Source organism: Rosa chinensis, chromosome 6 (assembly GCF_002994745.2).
Source record: "Rosa chinensis cultivar Old Blush chromosome 6, RchiOBHm-V2, whole genome shotgun sequence".
Taxonomy (NCBI): Eukaryota; Viridiplantae; Streptophyta; class Magnoliopsida; order Rosales; family Rosaceae; genus Rosa; species Rosa chinensis.
This window is the reverse complement of record NC_037093.1, coordinates 49,361,574-49,380,601: the sequence shown is the minus strand read 5'-3', so window position 1 is coordinate 49,380,601 and position 19,028 is coordinate 49,361,574. Positions and strand designations below refer to the sequence as shown.

At 36.1% G+C, this 19,028-nt stretch overlaps 2 protein-coding genes across 3 annotated transcripts; one reads left to right on the top strand and one right to left on the bottom strand.

Moving 5' to 3' along the window:
• Positions 1–163: 163 nt before the first annotated feature.
• LOC112172519 lies at positions 164–9,061 on the bottom strand. 2 transcript variants are annotated; one of them, XM_040508116.1, is made up of 20 exons: positions 8,901–9,061; positions 7,944–8,612; positions 7,259–7,459; positions 6,758–6,841; positions 6,583–6,642; positions 5,536–5,580; positions 5,240–5,439; positions 4,671–5,117; positions 4,471–4,560; positions 4,146–4,239; positions 3,875–4,054; positions 3,694–3,783; positions 2,937–2,999; positions 2,731–2,805; positions 2,396–2,446; positions 1,775–1,852; positions 1,402–1,539; positions 972–1,079; positions 796–861; positions 164–676 (listed from the first exon to the last, which is right to left on the bottom strand). In XM_040508116.1, exons 2-20 carry the CDS (start codon positions 8,292–8,294, stop codon positions 602–604), a joined length of 2,496 nt encoding a protein of 831 aa, XP_040364050.1. In that variant the 5' UTR covers positions 8,295–8,612; positions 8,901–9,061; the 3' UTR covers positions 164–601. The 2 variants fall into 2 exon arrangements, with proteins under 2 accessions (XP_040364050.1, XP_040364051.1); XM_040508117.1 differs by having other exon boundaries at positions 164–489.
• A 7,033-nt stretch (positions 9,062–16,094) lies between these two features.
• LOC112171492 lies at positions 16,095–17,129 on the top strand. The gene has a single exon (XM_024308672.1). It carries the CDS (start codon positions 16,095–16,097, stop codon positions 17,127–17,129), a length of 1,035 nt encoding a protein of 344 aa, XP_024164440.1.
• Positions 17,130–19,028: the final 1,899 nt, after the last annotated feature.

The window sequence follows — 19,028 nt, the reverse complement described above, 5'->3', positions numbered from 1 at the left end:
TGTTAATCCATATCCGTTTCATTTTTCTCTGTTCCATTAGTTCAGTTCTCTGCCAAGAAAGGGAAATGTATTGCGATAGAATGCAGGGAAATGTATCGTAATGCACATCTCATGCAATGGCAAATAAACATCAGAGGATATATCCAAAAAAAAAAAAATAAACATCAGAGGCTAAGACATATGTGACTTAGGAGAAAGTGCATCTTTCCTCTGATACTATGAACAAAGGTTTCTTGATACAATATTTTTTCTATTTACATTTACAAGATTTCTGAGACGAAAATATGAAATAGACTGGTGTGGATTGATTTGCATCTATGACTGACAAAACGCAATTGAGTATTTGCCACAAGATTTCTTAGCAGATGGCAAATGTGGGGCTCCAAATCATTGTGTTAACAGGATTCCTTGAGAGGTTATGAACAGCAGGGACAGAAGCCATTACCCTTTCACTTGTCCTCATGATCCACCAACATGTCATCGCCATCGCTGACAGTGATAAAAACCATTACGCGTGAGATGACTAGTTGAAATGCAACTTGGAATCTTAAAATGGTGCATTAAGTTGTAACAGGTTTGGACATGATGGTCGGCATTTAACTTAAAGGCTGCCATTCTCTAAGCTTGACAGACGAGAGTCGGATAGAACTGTGAACATTTGTGTGTCTACCAACAACTGCAGAAGTCAGAAATTGCAAAACAAATGAAAGGTGACAAAGTACTGGCCTTCAGTTACAACTTAATTAAATCACCAAAGAAAATGAATCATCAACGCTTCTTTGGAAAGAAAGTTACCTTGATAAATGACCGGTCCTTACTAGGAAAGGAATCAATGAAGCTATCTTTGAGAAGTAACGAAACCTGAAACACAGTGAAAATTTGCATGTTACAGAAGTATAATGAGCCAGGTCATCTGTGATTTCTGTGATTTCTGCAGTATGTATAATAAGCCCTGGAATGAGATTCTCTACCCTGTCATTATTTGACTGTACACTTGTTATGGTGTAAGACCTTAGCTCTAAACAAAGTGACTCAATGTAGTTCTTCATGACTTTCAAAAACTGGGCTGCAGCTTCAGCCTGCAAATGTATTACACATCAGCAGCTTCCCAAATCATCTAGCACAATAACATAAGATATTCATATCATAACAAGCGGTAAGGATCCAAATTCGTTGTGCACAAACAATGGGAAAAAAAAATCCTTAGAAGTTGGAACTGCTTATAAAATTTCAAAGAGATTATTTGATAAACTTAAAACTCTCACTTAGAACTCTTTAGCTCTCATTGAGACACTTGCAATATCAACAATGTCTCTCTGAATGAGAAATGAAGTTTCCATTTGTAAAACCCCGCATAGACCTGAGCAGAAGCAATAAGCATGCAAGTATGAAAGTAAAAACCTGCACTTCGTTGCACCTATATACAGGATGCTTTTTAGCAAATGAACCTTCGAGTGACAGTTTAGAATGGATTGGCGCGAGTTCAAGGGCAAGATCCCTATATCGTGGTAATGTTGGCAAGTGATGAGGCAGTTTCACCTGCATAAACCATAAAGTACAATTATTATACAACGAAAAAGTCCAGAAAATCACTGAACAACTTTAAACTTATAGCATATATCAACAAAAATCTTCTGATTCCACCAAAGTAGCTGCAAGCAAATAAAATATAAAATAAACCTTTCACCATTTTCTGCAAGAGACAATCTACCCAAGTCTGATAAGGTAAGCAGAGAGACTTTAATAGAGATAATAAATAATAAAATAAAAATACCTGATCCATGAGCATGTTAACTACAACAGGATCTGATGTTTTCTTCCTTAGATCTGCAGGAACTTGTTCTATCCCAATCTGCATAATGATAAGGACAAAATAATTAGATTAAAACAGTGAGATCATTTCCTTACAAGTTTCCCTGAAATATAAGTTAAAACATAGTTACATAAATCGAATCGAGCAAGCTCCCCTTGCATGCAAAATATGGCAACACGATAGAAACATTACATAGTGTATATAACATTTTGGCATAAAATAGAATTCCAAGAATTTATAAGTTCCATGGAACGCTACACAGTTTGAAGCATAATCTAATAGTACATGATTGTCAATAATTAAAATATATATATATATATATATATATATAATATAAAAAAATAAAATAAAACTGAACAATAAGGTGACTAAACTAATCAAAGAGCAAAAATTGACCCCAGCAAAAACAGAAGCATAGTCAACTAATAAGCAATAGATAGAAGAAATTTCTCAGTATTGGAATATCTGTAAATCTTATGAAGGATCTTTGAAGGGCAACGAAAAAATAAACTTCAATGAAGCTTAACTAACTAGCATGGTTTTAGCGAAAATAAACTAGAATTACAATGCAACAAAACTTACAATGAAGGGAACTGGGGCATCAAGAAAATCCAGCATTTTCCCTGGTAGAACCTGAAGAATATTGAAGGAACTTAGAGAATCACATACACTGGATTCAGAAGTACATAACAGTGCACTTACAAAACAAAATCATCAAAGACCAAACTGTGGCTATAAGTACAAGGAAACGGCAAAGTCAAACAGAGAAATTAGTAGGTCAAAAACGGTTATTTACAAATAAGAACCTGCCATAGTTTATGCTGAGTTCACAGAGGTTTCAGAATATATTTACACTTAGCTTATCAAAAATTTTTGAAATTGACACTGAATACATCAGTAAGAAAATATCTACTTACAGGAAGCATTAAACTCTGCCATTGAAATGGACGAATCATGGGTATGAGAGATAACACTGTAGCTGATAGAACACCCTGCAATGGTTGAAGTGTCAAATAATAAAAATCTGAAAATTAGTCAAAAGGAAAGAAACAAATATATTATTGAAAGCATATTATTGACCTCAGAAATAATAATATTGTTCCGATACAAACACTAAACTTACCAGATTAGGGCATACTAATATCACTTGCTTTTCCAGTAGTACTCCCGCAACCAATGCCAAAATCTGGCAAAAGCACCATTGACTAATTAACAAAAGTACACAAGAAGGTTTACTACTTTAGGGTGTGGGGAGGGGAACTGGGAGAAATTCAGTGCAGGCTTACCATACAAGTCAGCCCAGAGTCTTAAGTAAAACGTGAAGGGTTAAAGTGTTCAGTTGCTACAAAGTTTACCACAAATTTTCTGGATCTCAATACCTTATCTACCAAGTTATTGAGAGGTAAATCACAAAAAGTCTTAAACTGAAGCGTGAACATCACTGTCAGTGGCAGTACCATTCTATCACTACACTGACTTAAATATTTAGATGATGATGATGGACTTTTTTCAGAGTTGTATTGTCTCAAAAGGTTTAGAAATTTTATTTGTAAAGTACCTCGCTGTCTGATCCTAGGAGCTATGAGAACATACTTGTTGCTCTTCCAGTTTGAAAAAGATAAAAGAACACTCGAGTCTTAACTACAGGAAGGCTCACATCAATTCTATTATTGGCTTCCTATTATCAGATTATCTTTTCAAAGTCAGATCTTTAGGCACATTCCTGTGAACCCTTCATTCAGAAGTTATTGATCATAGGAAGGTGAAAAAGAAACCATTACCTCACATGATGAGAATAAATATTGCTTACCATGGAAAGAAAAATATAACATAGTAAAATGATTTAACACAGCTGGACTCGACTGAACAATTGAGCTTACACTTTCAACAGAGAGAACTCGGCAAATTGTAGCAGTTGTCCACAGTGATAGTGAAAGCGCTTCCTCAGCAGCAGCCAACTTTGCATCAACCTTTAACAAAGCGAGAACTATTGAGTGAGTATTTAAAAAGAAAAGAAAAAAAGGACCAACAACAGTTGAACAAAGAGCAATCAAACAATACCCCCGGATCTTCAGGTGAATCTAAATTTTTTTCATCAAAACCAAGGGCAGCAATTGGAGGTCGATTATACTGGATTGCCTGTAGATGTTCAAGAGGTTGGAAAACTAACTCACTTCCTCGTTCGGGAAGAGGAAGAGCATGAAAACCACATACAATCTGTAGCAAATCGTTTTTATTCTCCTATCATGGAGGGAAAAAAAACATCAAATGGAAATCAAAATATCACCTAAAACATGAATTTCATCAAAATCTACAACATTGATAGACTCACCCTAGCCCATGCCATTATCAAGTCATCGCTAAAATCTTGCTCACAAGTTGAGGAAAGGTCATCATCATCATCCTCTGACATGCTTCTAGCTGGACTGCCACAGATAACAATAGTTTACTGAAGTTGTTCTTGAATGATAAGTAGGATAAGAACTATTAAGTACGATACAACAAAGACTAGAAGAATTCAGAGATATGTCAGAGTAGCAAAGATTTTCCAAGTACTATGTGATCTCATGTAACAGCATATATACACTGAAAGTACAGAAAGAAGGTTCTCCTATTTTATGTTTTAGGCATAAAATGAGAAACAAATGAACAATCACCTGAATAGAGATTCAGAACTCCCAAAACGCTCCAATGTGCGATTCCTGGAGGAGAAAGATGTCCCAACTTCTGGAGAAGTATGACAATTTCTGAAAAGAAAAAGAAAAAAACAAAAGAAAAAAGGTGATAATAATCTATTAGATAATATTTTCAGCATAAACTGACATATTAGATGGTAAGATACTCGTATATTTACCACCTAAATAGAGATTCAGAACTCCCAAGACTCTCGCGTGAAGTATGGCCATTTGTGTGACTTCCATATATTCTTTCTGAAGTTTCTGAGGAACCACAGTCATCAAAACATTGTGAATCCTTTCTATCATCCTTATCTAAATAGCGTACTTGAATAAAATCTGGAGCCTCACTAGCAGAAGCACTTTCCGGGGACTGTGGTTCCCATATCTTGAGTGAAGAAGTTGAAGTCTCATCATCAGGTGTAATTCCTGCAGCAACAGCTGTACGGGCTATTGCACTGTCAACAGGGATTGCAGAATTCATCCAATCATCAAAAGACTCTGTCTCAGGGGACTCCTCATTATTATTCATTTCATCATCTATTTTGGGCATTGAAGGGACATGGTCATTGAGGCTCATTCCATTAGCAAGTTGTGTTATTCGACTCAGGCGCTCCTGTTGAATGATACTGCATCCAAGTAAAAGATGGTGCATTGCTTTGAATTTTATAAATGTTTTTCTTAAAACGGCAATGTTGAAAAATCAATTACTAGAACTACAAGTTATATAACTGTTATGATAACTTCTTACCTGTTCAACATCTCGTAATGTAACTCAAAAAAAGGATATTTGGATAACAGACAGTAGCACCGAGGTGCAGAAACCAAAAAACGGAAGAGTCCTTCAGATGAATGAGGAAGAGGTGATGTGATGCCTAAGATAGCAGGAGGCCTCTGAACTATTTCCAACACATGTAGGCAAATACCATAAAGTGTTGCATTGTCTGCTACCTGATCAAAAGGCACAAAAAGTTATTTTCTGTAACCACATGTGCTACAAAGAAGATAGTATAAATCTTCAAAACAGAAAAGATAAATGCTTAATACCTTGAGTGAAAAGATAAATGCTAAATCATCTTTGCCTAAATGCTCCTGTTGAGGATATAAATAATTGGAGTGTTATTATGTGTTACATAATCATAAAGAAAATAAATTAACTAATCAGCAACCAATGAGATAAAATATAGTCATGAAGTGGTAAGACTATTTCCAAAGCTACAAATGGGTATGACTTAACAGTAACACTCTTGCATAGCTATATATGATTGATGAAACTTATTAGGACCTATTTCAATTCAAGATCAGTTTCCTAACATTGTTTAGTATAAAAATAAATAGCTTCAAAAAAAACCAACCCTCAAAACTATTGTTGGCTCAGTTTTGGCGAGATCATCTTAACTCAGTTATTTGTCATACATTGTGAGCTCATTCTCTTAACAGTTTAAGATTTTGAAGATATTGCCTGTTTAACATTATATCAGAGGCCTCCTCATATTTTTCCCCAACTTATTAGTTTGGAATTGCAGGTTGGGGCTGCAGGTATGTTTCTCTGTTTTTTCAGGTATAATTGCCACTCAACATGCAGGGTGGACTGCATATGGAAAGGGTGTCAGCTTAGTATAAATCTGTGTCTATTCCATAAATATCTAAGCTTTTGACATCTTGTTGTTGTTACTTTCCAAGAAACAGAGTGGTTGCTAAACATCTTAAATTGAGCACTAAACTCTGACTCACATACTGGACTGTTTTAAATGGACACTGCACTAAAACAACGACGTATATGAGCGCAATGAAACAAAAAGAAAGATAATCTATAGCTTGTACATATCCATCGTTGAATAACTGTTGCACATTGTATTTTTCTTTTGTCGCTCACTTGGTTTTGTTTAATCAAGTAATAAGGGTAATTAAAGGAGAAAGACTATGAAAAGCTAAAAGTCTTTAAGGTATATATATGTGGACATGATTATATATGATACACACACTTGATAATAGCTCACACCCTACTACAATCTTGTTACTGGTACCAATCCAACAGACAATAAGTTGTGTAACTTCAAAATGAAACATATAGATCTTGGTGAGATGCCGTACCTGTCCATACACAATTTGATTAAGGTCACTTAGTGATGGAGTCTTCTCCATTAATCGTGCCTGTATCATGGCAATTCACACAAGGGATCATACAGCATACATCAGTATAACAACTGTTATATGATTATAAGATTAATGGGAGAATATAGTATCAAAAGAAAAAGGCATATCAAACCTTAACACCTCCAGGAAAACAAAAGGAAGCTAAATCTTTCAAACGCATTGCTAGCCTCTTCCCGGGAGGATATTTAAAAAGTACCTGTGAACCCAAAAAGAAATATTTCAAAAATAGGTATATTATCTTCTCCCACCAGAAGAGGACAAGAAAGGACTGTCTATTTACGTAGCATGTAAAATTCTTGCAAATATTCAGAAATGAATAAAACCATCCTCTATTTTCTTTTTCATGCTAGCTTACAATGTCTTTCCATTGAAGAAAATAAAACTTTGTATCTACAAGCACAAATCATTGAAATACATGGTCCAAAAATTAGTTTTCAGGAGTACTAGAATAATCGTTACATATTTCATAATTGTTGACAACTAAATCTGAGAAAATACCACATATCCATCACTCATTCATATACACTGTTGAAAATAGAAAATAGATTTTTACACCAAAAACAAAACAGGAAAGAGGTTTGCAGGAAGCTTCATAAGCAGTCATGCATTCAACCTGAGGTTCTAATATTGGGGCTGGAGGTCCCTTCTGCTGCAGTAATTTAAGGTCGGTAATTCCATAGCTTATCATGTCCGTCTCCCATCTCTTTCTTTTAATGAATGCTGCCTCGGCATTTTTAAGATTAGTATCTGGATGAAGCCCCGCAATTATAAAATGCTCAAAGAGTGAAGTTGGCTCCTGATAATTTACATGACCCTACAATGGCATCATCATAAACTTTAGCTAATAACTTCATAAATAATTGATCTCTAAGGAATAACATTACAGGCAGTAACGAGAGGGAGGGGGTTTTCCAATATTAGATTCTACATTGTCTGATAAGCCAATTAATATATCATATATCCCTTTGACAAGTTTGACATATAAAACTAAGAAAATGAAATCTGAAAAGGAAAGGTTGAAACTGATTTTTCCTCTGAAGAAGAAAATAGCTTAAACAAAACTAACTCGACTACACAATAGACTAAGAACAAACCCTATGCTTGCTATAACTCAAGAGCATGAATCCCTCAAATAGTATGATTCTTTCTTCAGATTTTCCTTTCTGGATAAGTAACAGTGTATTGAACAGTGACAGGGGCCAGCCACACAGCCATCCCCTTTCAAACATGACTAAAGAATCTATAGCTAGTAACAGCATGATGGATAAAGGCTAAATGCAAATTGTAGAAAAGAACACCTTTGATTTGGAGTGAAGCTGATACCACTGGCGTTTTTGGTTTGCCAAAACCTCAGGATTGAAAGCCAGCCGGGAATCATGATTGGTCCCCCATCTCCAAGCCTTCTGCATTTGGTTTTTCAATCTCTGAAAGCTATGACTGCGCCTGTGTTTGGTGGTCAAAACATCACTTTGGGTCCGCCTATGCCCATTCCCCGGTGCCAATGGCGGCATATTCGGACTGGCCAAGTTATTGGGGGCTTCTCCTGCCACTGTGCATGCCTCCTCAGATATAACCTGAATAGGGGACAAACCCCCTTCTTCGTGTCCTTCAGCATCTTCTTTTGCATCCATTTCAAACACTAAGCTCATCTTTGTAAATGCTCACGCACCAAATGATCGAATACACTTCATCACCCCATTGCTTACATGTGGCCAGAACCCAGCTTACCAGCATAGCTTTCACCCAATTTCACCAATTTCCATGTCTCACAACTTGTACAACATACCACCTAACAAAAACACCCAAATGCAAATAACACAAATATTTTGAATCGGGTTTTCTCCTTGAATGTGCTTGTTCCTCAATTCCTAAAACACCCGAATCACATCAACACTCAATATGCTCAAACAATCAGAACACTCATCTCCTCGTCACGTGCACTCCACTATTTGCATGCAATTTCCAACCTATATACCATGAACAAAACAAATATCCTGAAAATTACAAACAATGGGAAGCAAAACATAAAATGTGACCAGCTTCTAAAGCATTAAGTGTAATAACGCAGGAGAGGGAGACCAAGTGTTTATGATTCCCTATTTCACATTTGGCAACGTCATCATGCATGATTCGTAACCGCAACAGAAGATGAACAACAGATTAAAATTACAACCGCAACAAGAAAAATGAATGGCATTTATTTGAAAAACAAAGCATGGAAAACAAGGAGGGGGGGATTTGAAGATGATTAGTACCTGTAGATGGTTATTGTTTCAGGAGAAAGAAAGAGGAATGTGCTTGGGATATGGGGAGAGTAAAGAGAGAGAGAGAGAGAGAGAGAGAGCGAGAGATGGAAAGTTGCTAAATATAGGGAGAGTGGGATTTGGTGCAAATGAACGGAAGTCAGGACAACGTAAGAAAAGAAAAGAAGAGAAAAGAAAAGATAATTTAGATAATAGCACCAACCTCCCTGGGTTAGAGCTCGCAGGGGACATAAATCACAAAGTATGGGACTGCTTCTGATATTTTACCCCGGAAGCCTCACCGCCTAAAAATTTATGATCAATTTTTTTTATAAAAAAAATCGCAATAACTTCCAATAACGAGAAGGCGAGAATGGGCTTTTTTGACTTTTAAATCCGACGTGTCGCATGCAGAAACCACCTGACGAACTGTGTTTTAAATGGAGGCGGGCCCCACTCCAGGAAAGCCGTTTTGCGATGACGCTAAAAGCTCCATAAATCCTGACCGTCCGCTCGAGGGCGTTCAATTTAAATTAATAAATAGCCAGCGGGAAATCCTCCTAGGTTGCACGTGCCTCTCAGTCTGTGTTTATTGGAACTTGTGTGATTTTTTTAATTAATAATAATATTTTCGCGCGCAATTTGGAACTTGGCGCTTATAATAAAATCCATCTTTTATTTTGGGTGCTGCTGCTGCCGTACACTCATTTTCTCTATTATTTATTATTTTAATTTTTTTTTTTTTTTACAAAGTACCCTTAACTATCTCCCTTGCAATTTTGTTTTGTTTTTTTTTTTTTGGGCAAGTCAATCAGTCAATCATCTCTAAATCTTAAACCCTTATTTACCTGCAGACACAAAAAACTTCAAGACTCTTTACAATTTTCTCTTTTCTTTCCATCAAAAACTTCTTTAGCATAGTCATTCTATCTCTCTAACATGATGCTTTGAAGTTGAAGTAATCTTAGACCCATCTTTAGAGAAAATTTTACATCTGATTTGCGATAGAGACATAAAGAAAAATATGAGTTTAGTGAACATTCGAGCCCCTATCCCTCATTCCTGATAATATTCTACTAAAATTATTTGGTGTATTTCAACTAATCGCTCTCCGCTAAAAAGATCAATTTCTCAACGATTTGGTGGAGTGGGAGCTTTAAATTTGTGCATTTTGTTCGTCTTAGTTTGATTTTGGTATGGCTTGCTTGCTAATCATGGTTTTGACTTGAATTGATTGATAATTTTGAAATTAATAATTATTGACTCTTTGATTTCATTTTGACTTTAGTCATATCATCACTCTGCATAATTCTTTGTCAATCAGACTGGTATCTTGAATCAACGTTGGTTAATCAGATATGAGAGGTTTTGGATCTCCTTTAGTTTAAGTGATATGCTTATAAATTTCTTCAGTTTTGTGAGAAATTTTTCAGTGCTACAGTAGAACCACGTGGCAATCTGACATGGTGTGACGTCCCTATAATAATATGACAGCTGGTTTCCAATAAATATAATACAAATTCAATTATGTTTATTTTTTTTTCAGAAAAGACCTTTTTGGGTCTTCGTTCCGTGGCTTCTGAGCTCTAAAGCATGTTCATCTTGTTGCAGATTCATCAATTATAGTTTCTGGCTTTCTGCGAGTGGAACAATTCCTAGGATAATAAGTCTTAGTTTTGTTGTATCTTTGAGTAACTTTTCAAGAGATCCATCAATTCTGAAATTGGAAGTTGCAAAGCATTCCCCCCAATGCAGCCGCCGGAGGAGTCACCGTGAAATCGGCCGCCTCCATTTCCCTTTCCTCGCTCATAACTCCATTGTTCGTCGTCGGGAGACCGAGCTCGTCCTCAAAAGCCTCCAATAAGTAATTGAATCTCACAAATTCAATTTGGGTTCTTGAAATTGAAATTTATAATCCTATTGATTGATTAATTTCATGAATTTTGGAATCAAGAAGTGAAACTTATTAATGAAAACCCAACCAATCGCAGTTGAAGTTGGACAAAGCTTCTCAAATTTATCTTTATTAATTTCTCCTATCATGGATGCATCTAGATAGACACCTGAAAGTTAGTCCAGATTTCGCATCCTTGATCAAGGTTTCATGTCTACCAACTGTATTCAAGACATGTTGTTTATTTGGATGGTCGATTGGAAGTAGGATAAAATTTTTGCCAAAACGAATTGGGATAATTAGACTTTCAATTTTATTCAGGAAGAGTTGCATGGAGCCATGGAGCCTATGAAGGAAGAAAACCCAGAAATGTCTCTGTTTTGAGGGGTATTTTTAAGAAGAAGACAGGTGTCATATTATTATAGGGACGTCACACCACGTCAAATTGCCACATGGTTCTACTGTAGCACTGAAAAATTTCTCCAGTTTTGTATTGCAATGATGACATATCTAAATCCTCAATATCAGTTACATCGTGATTTTTCATCTGAGCCCTAAACTTTGCCACACTAATTGCAGAATTTTTGATATATTGCACTTTGTCATGCCCATCATTTTTTTTTTCCTAAATCAACAATGACATTCACCAGACAAAAATTAGTTTATTGTGTAATGATGTTTAATTCATGATTGACTTGCCAAATAGAAAAAAGAAAAAGAAACATAATTACAAGAAAGGGTAGTTAGGGTAATTTGTAAAAAAAATTGTATTAAAGTAATGGAAAAATAAAGGGAATGTGTGAATAGAGAAAATGGGTGTGCGAATAGTATTTTTATTTTTTCTTAAGTAAGATTCTCGTAACTGAAAGTTAAATCACATTAAATTTGTAACCGACGGATTAGGGTGGATCCCCAGTTAATCACCGCAATGGCTTCTCCTCTCTATTTTTTTTATTTTTAATGTTTTACCTTTTTTACTGGTACTGTAATTCTATTTTGACTCAGTTATTTTCTGTGTTGCAAATTTAACATTTGTAGCATTATGGATGAGGTCAAACAAAGCCAACCATTTCTTTCCTCGCTCTCAAAAGGCGTACGAAATTTAGAGTAATTTGGACTTTTTTTTTTTTTTTTTTTTTTTTTTTTTTTTCTGTGTGTGACTACATAGTTCACAGTTCAAGTAACATAATAATCTTCTTAAATAATTTTTTTTAATAGAAGTTGACATCATTATATCAACAGCCAAAAGGCCAAAGTATATAAACACTTTTAAAGACAAAAAAATTGGCAGAATAACAACCAAGTTCCTATCTAAGCACTGCATACTAATTACAAATCTATTTGAGCTCGCTTTTCAAAAAAACCTATAAACAAGGAATAACTTCTTGTCTTCTAGGACTAAATCATTGATTAGCTGTCCATCCACCTACACTCAATTGTGCTACGAAACAAAATGCTGCTTCCTAGTAAATAAATATGAACCAAATCTTTATGCATAAGCCGCTAAAGGACACCGGTCAAACTTGAGATAATTACCAATTCTACCAGAATCATGATCTGAATTGAAACTAGCCCTTAAAGACCATAAAAGGCCCCAAAATTGCCCAAGTAGGTCAAACTCTTGGGCCAGACCAACTCAAAATACTAAGTAATGGATAAGGGTGTCAAGCGACCTTCCTGCCTAGCCCAGTTCTCAAGAGAACCAGACCCAATCACATGGGCCCAAACAAAGTTGAACCCGCACATCCCACAACCAAAGGCCCAAAACCAATAGCCCAGGAGGTCATTGACTTATACCGCCTCTTATGCCACTATCAAAGCCTCTAGATCCAGTGGCCGACCACCCCAGTCTGCCATGTGACTAAACCACCCGGCCAAAATATATCAGCAACCTGATCCTACCTTGATTGTTGGTCGCACCATATGTACGTTGAACAGAAGCTCACCGCCTCGCCCCCTGAAACTGTTGCTTCAGAAAAATGCTGAGCCGATCAGAATCAGGGAGATCAAAGACTATCCCTTCGACACCCACAACTACCACGAAATCATGTCGTCGCTGCTTCACCAAAGTCCGACCCGAAACCACTGCACTAGCCTGAAATAGCATTACGAGTTCTGCTCTACTTTCTAACATGTCGATCATTGCTAACCACCAAAGGTCGACGTCAACAATCTCACCTAACAGGAAATGGCTCTGAGCATGGTTAAGCAAAAGCCGCTGCTATCACAGAACTCTAGGCTTAGCGTTGTTCTAAAAAAGTTTAACTAAAAATAATTAGAGATTTATTATCATCATCTTCTTCTTTTTTATGACAGAAATACAGTACACAACAAAACAAAAACCTCTAACCATACCCCCTCCTATTTGATCCAAATGGAACGCTAGACACACGAAAAGGGGCAAACAAGAAAACCAAATTCTAGGACTATGATATTTGAGTTTTTCTATTGGGACCTCCAAATTTGCTCACTTGACCTCACTTTATTTTGAATTATTAAATAACATATATAACCTACTATAAAATGACTACTAAGGACAATAATTATACCAAAGAAATATTATATTAATTTTCTCTAGACTTTCCAATTCAATGACATTAGACTGTATTCTTTATTATTTTCCTTATCTATTTTCATTTTCCAATTTCACTACATACTCATTAAAGTATTCATCTATATTTAATAAGAATTAAAACTATGATTAAGATCATGTGACATAAAAATGTATGATATACGTATTGAACTCATATTGGTGAGAGAAAACAAAATAAATCATATTATGATCTAAATCCAAGTCTATCCATTGTATTTGTTAAAAACAAAAAATGAGCTAGTAATTATTAAAAACTAAATAAATATTTAAATAATTAATCATGAGATACATAAAATAGAGAAAATAAAATAAACATTAAGAAAAAATTATTAATCTTTCTTTTTTTTTGCACAGCTAAAACAGAAAGAAAAAAAAAGCCACATAATAGTTCATGTTATTTTCTTGTTGATTAGAAATTAATTTTTGAAACTCAATACCTTGTGTTTGATTTTCTTTTACTGAAAAAGAGATTTATGTTATCTGATTAAGGAATTGATATGTAATTAAGATTTATAGAGTAATTAAATCATTGAAATGACTAAGTTTTTTATTTTAAACATAATAGTTTGTTTGCAAATTATATGAATGAGGTTATTTGAGGAACTTTAGTGAGGTTTAGTGAGTAAATTTAGTACTTGCAAAGTTGATGGGAGGTGTTAAAAGCATAGGAGGTCAAGTGAGTAAATTTGAAGATTCCAATAGAAAAACTCATGATGTTTATATGCCAAACTAGCCAAATGATTAGCCACAAAATTAGCTTCTCTAAATACATGCCTAAATATTATATTTTGTAAGCTTTGTACAATCTGTATAATATCCTTAATTATCGTCTTGAGTTGTCATGGCACAGTAGCCTTTCCCATAATACAATCAGTTAATGTGTTGGAGTCGGCTTCCACAATTGATAGGAGCATAATAATGCGATAATAATATAATAATGTTGTTAATTCTCATATTTACTTTGTTAGTTTATCTTATTTTCTGGTTAATTTAGTTGTTTTTATGTTTATTAGGTTTTCCGAAGTAAGGAAAGAAATAAGAGCAAAAGGAAGGAGATATGTGCAAATAATGGAGAATTGTGGACTCTTGATGAATCAAGGAAGCTTAAGGCAACATGAAGAAAAAGATATTCAGCAATTAATTCTCTTGGCTGCTCCTATTGGATAGAATGATGTCAATTAATCCTAAATCAATCAGAACATAACTAAGGGGATTACCGTTGAAGCCAAGGGGTGAGAGTCCCAAAAGGAAAGAAGGAAAGAGTTACAAACTGAATAAAATCTCTCCTTGGACGTTGAAGAACAAGATCATCTCAGATATGAAGAAGCGGAGACGCACCAGAGCTCAAGAAGAAGCAAGACTGCAAAACCACACCAGAAACGATCGATCGTTGGAATTTCCGAGATCGATCGCCGATTCGTATTTTCCAATTTTCTGATTTTTGTTGTCTTCTTTCTCCATGAACTCCTTTGTGTTTTTGATTCCCATCATGTGTAACTAAATTTCCAGTTGTTAGGGGGCAGTTGAAGCCCCTAGACATGATCCATAACATGCTTTGACATTCAATTTGTTTTCCAATTAATAAAGTTGAGGTTTTGCTTACCGATTTCTCATTGATGATTTCTATGTTTGTGTGCTTTGGAGGCCTACTTAGTATGCATGCTAGGGTTCTAATACTTTGATTGTTTGATGCCTGGATCAATAGTTGGATTCCTCAAATTGTCTAGAGAAGTAATTGGTAGTTTTCACTAGCAAGTATACAAAACCCTAGGTTTAGCGAGGCGCTAAGTTATTTGCGATGCCTAGTGATTGCTCAAACTCTTTTCAAACTCAATGATCTCTGCATGTTTAATCTAATACACATACCTTTAGGTTGCATTGCTTGGGAATAGTCTAGGTGTAGAGCACTTCCTGCCTAGCAAACAAAGTAAGAAAGAGTAATAGGTTGTGTTCAAGCATACCGAGCCAATCTGAGCATCTTCAACTAAGTTAATTAGAAGTAAATTGGACAAAGTGTGTTGTGTGTGATTGTTAGAGGTGGATACTTCTTCCCTAGCTAGTTTCATCATTTTGATCTCAACCATTCTCAAATCAGCTTTTCTTTGTTTTACGCTCTGTTCTCTGTTTTCCCGTATTTATTTAATATAGTTAACGAACTCTAAAAATCACTAAATTTTGTGTGCTGGACGAATTGTGTGTCTAGTACGTCTCTGTAAATGTTCATATTTTTCTGGATTGTTTTGGTTAGATTCTTAGTTTATTTTTCAACTGCTGTTCAGTAGGAACTGCAGTCACGTTTTGTGACTTTTGTTGAAGCTTTTAGTTTAACTTAATCCTCTACGGGAGACCCTTATTTTCCTATATTACAATTGACATATTTTCAGGAGAATAAGGAAAATCAATAGCTTATAAATTTAGCTATCAATTTTTGGCGCCGTGTCGCCGGGGATTACTTTTATTCTAATTGCTTCTACTAGTTTGTTTAATTTAATTTTTGTTTTAGTTTCTTACTCAGTGTTTATTTGTTTGTGTTTTCAGGTGTATGCTTACTCGTAGAACTGCTCAAGGCAACCTTACCCCCTTGGATTCAAAGATACAACGCACTTGCAAGTCGAATAGGAAGCAAACGAAGGGAACAAGTTTGCCAATTGACGACACAACGGTGAGTTCTACTTCCTCACAAGGGGAGGAGGAGGAGAACACACCATTAAGACTCGACATGGCATTGAAGGATGCTTTTGTTCCGACAGCTTCAGAATCCCCCTCATGCATATCTTACACACCACCGGGCAATCAGGCTTTCTCTATTCCTGTGCAGCTCTTGAGCTCGTTGCCTAAGTACTTGGGCACACCATCTGAGGATCCTAATGTTCACATTAGGGAATTCTTGGATATTTGCAAGCTGCAAACCATTCAGAACATCCAACCGGAAGGACTCAGGTTACTTCTATTTCCCTTTTCTTTAAAAGATGATGCAAAACGTTGGTTGTACTCGTTACCTGCAGGTATCATCACAACTTGGGATGAAATGGTTAAGAAATTTTTGAAACAATATTTCCCCGCTCAACTGACAAAACGACTAAGGAGGGAGATTCAAAACTTCACTCAAAAGGATGGAGATACACTATATGAGGCATGGGAGGAATTTCAAGAGTTGCAAAGGAAGCGTCCCCATCACAACTTCAGTCTGAATGACCTTGTCCAATTTTTCTATGATGGGTTGGACATATCTAATAGGGGCAGCGTTGATTCTGCGTGTGGAGGCACTTTCATGAATAAAACCGGTCAAGAAGCATATAATCTGATTGATGATTTGGCCAACAACAATAGACAATTCTACATAAGGGATAAACGTACAAGAGGACGTGGAGTGTATCAAGTTGATTCAAGGAACCAAATGGTGGCTGTAGAAAGAAAGCTTGACATGTTAATGAATGCCTTAGGCAATGGCATTAAGGCAACACCTCAGGTATGCTCTATTTGTTCCTATTCTGATCATACTACTGATAGATGTCCTATGTTTGCTATGTCTGAGGAACAGGTGAATTATATGGGGCAACAAAGGCCTAAATATGACCCTTACTCAAACACGTACAATCTGGGATGGAAGGATCACCCAAACTTCTGTTGGGGCGGTAATGACAACGTGGTGTCTACAATGGACCACCTAGATTCCAACAAGGGGCCAAGCAACAAGTCTATCAACAAAATCCTCCTCAACAATCCTCAAGCAAGTCCTTGGAAGAACTACTGAAGGAGATGGCTCTGAACACCGCATCCTTCCAAAAGGATACCTCATCCTTCATACAAGAGGCAAGATCTCAACTCAAAGAGCATGGTCAATCCATCAAGAATTTGGAAAGGCAAGTTGGGCAAGTTCCAACAGAGATGAAAACTAGACTTCCTGGTAGGGCTGTAAGTAGGCTCGATACAGCTCGTGTTCGACTCGTATTCAGCTCGATTTTAGCTCGTTCGGCTCGTGCTCGTAAGATAAATGAGCCGAGCTTGAGCTCAATATTAAGCTTGACAAAAAAAACGAGCCGAGCTTGAGCAAGGATATATTCGGCTCGTCCAGCTCGTGAGTAGCTCATATTTTCCATGAGTAGCTCGAGCTTGTTAAAACTCAGCTCGCTTGTTAAAGCTCGACTAATGAAAATTTTTACTATAAAAATATAATTTCTCTAATCTCAATTCTTCAATTCTTTTTATTACATTCCTTTTCAATTCACTAGGCCAATAACCTCAATATACAACACTTTTTACACAACGAAAAAAAAAAAAGTGTTGTGTGATGATGGAAAGTCAATCACACAACATGACTAAGAACCATACGTTGTATAAGGCCGTAAATATTTTGATGTTTTCATTGAGAAGGTGATTGCACAACACTGGCAGGAATATTTTGTTGTGTGAATGATTAAAAAAAGAGTGGCAGATTTCCCGCCTAGGTTGACACAAATTTGGGTCCAAATATGTACTACATTGCACAACATCATGGTTATACCTGTTGTGTGATACTAGGTTGCAATTTATCATACAACAGTTTTAGACTTGTGTTGTATGATAAAATTATATATTATTGACAATTCTGGATGTGCCCCCAAATGCTACTCCTTCTACCCCAAAACGTACAATTTTGGAGAACTTATAGGTCATGATTTGAGGATCCTACAACGTAAAAACCTTATTTCTGTTGTCTGAATGAAACTTGTTTATCGTACCACCAAAATCATTGTACATAGCGCGGCTGGGCGGGAACTTTCCCTCCTTGGAACCTAAGCTGAAATTTAAGTTGTAGACAATCAGACAACATAATGGGATGTGTTTGTTGTGTGATGCATTAATAAAAAATAAAAGAGTGTTGGGTTTTGACTTAGACAAATTAATAACACACCAATTTTCTGACATAGAAATAACTTCTACCAAAACGGAAACCTCACAATCTCTACCGCAAAACCAAAAACTCATAATCTCTCAGTAGCCCCGCAACCTCTCACAGTAAACTGTCACCAATTTCAACTCACCACCGTAATCTCTCATCAAAACACCATCACCGAATCGTCCAACCTCTCCTTAATTTGCGTATGGATAGTTCGATTCTATCCATCGATGTCGGTTCGATTGTACTCATAGGTTTGGGTTCGATTTGGGTTCGATTGTCGTTAGTTTGATTAGAGTTCAACTCAGTTTGTATTGGGAAGAAGGTGGAGGAGAAAGGGGTTTGGATTAGGCTAGGGTTCTTCATTTTGGGGATTTCTGAGCAACTCGATTTAGGGCTTTCTCGAAGCAATCGATTTGGTATGTTGGTTTTCACCTTCTTCAGTTATTTGTAGTTTATATCTTGGGATACCTTTCAGTTATTAGGTTTGATAATAGATTTCGTCAGTTGTTCGGAAGGTGAGAAGAAGAACTGAAACCGTTTGTGATTTCATCAGTCCATAAATGATATAGTAATTAAGTTGGTTTTTGGGTTTTTGTTTTTGATGAAACTAGGTTACATTGTTATAAGAAATTGACTCTCTTTGTGATTTTTGTAGTGTTCTATTAATGCTCTTTGGTGCTTGGACGAGCTGAGCTTTTGCAAAGGAGGTGAAGAATTTCTTTCTCTATTTTGGTTTTGCTTCTGATTTGGGTTCATAAACAATGCATATGT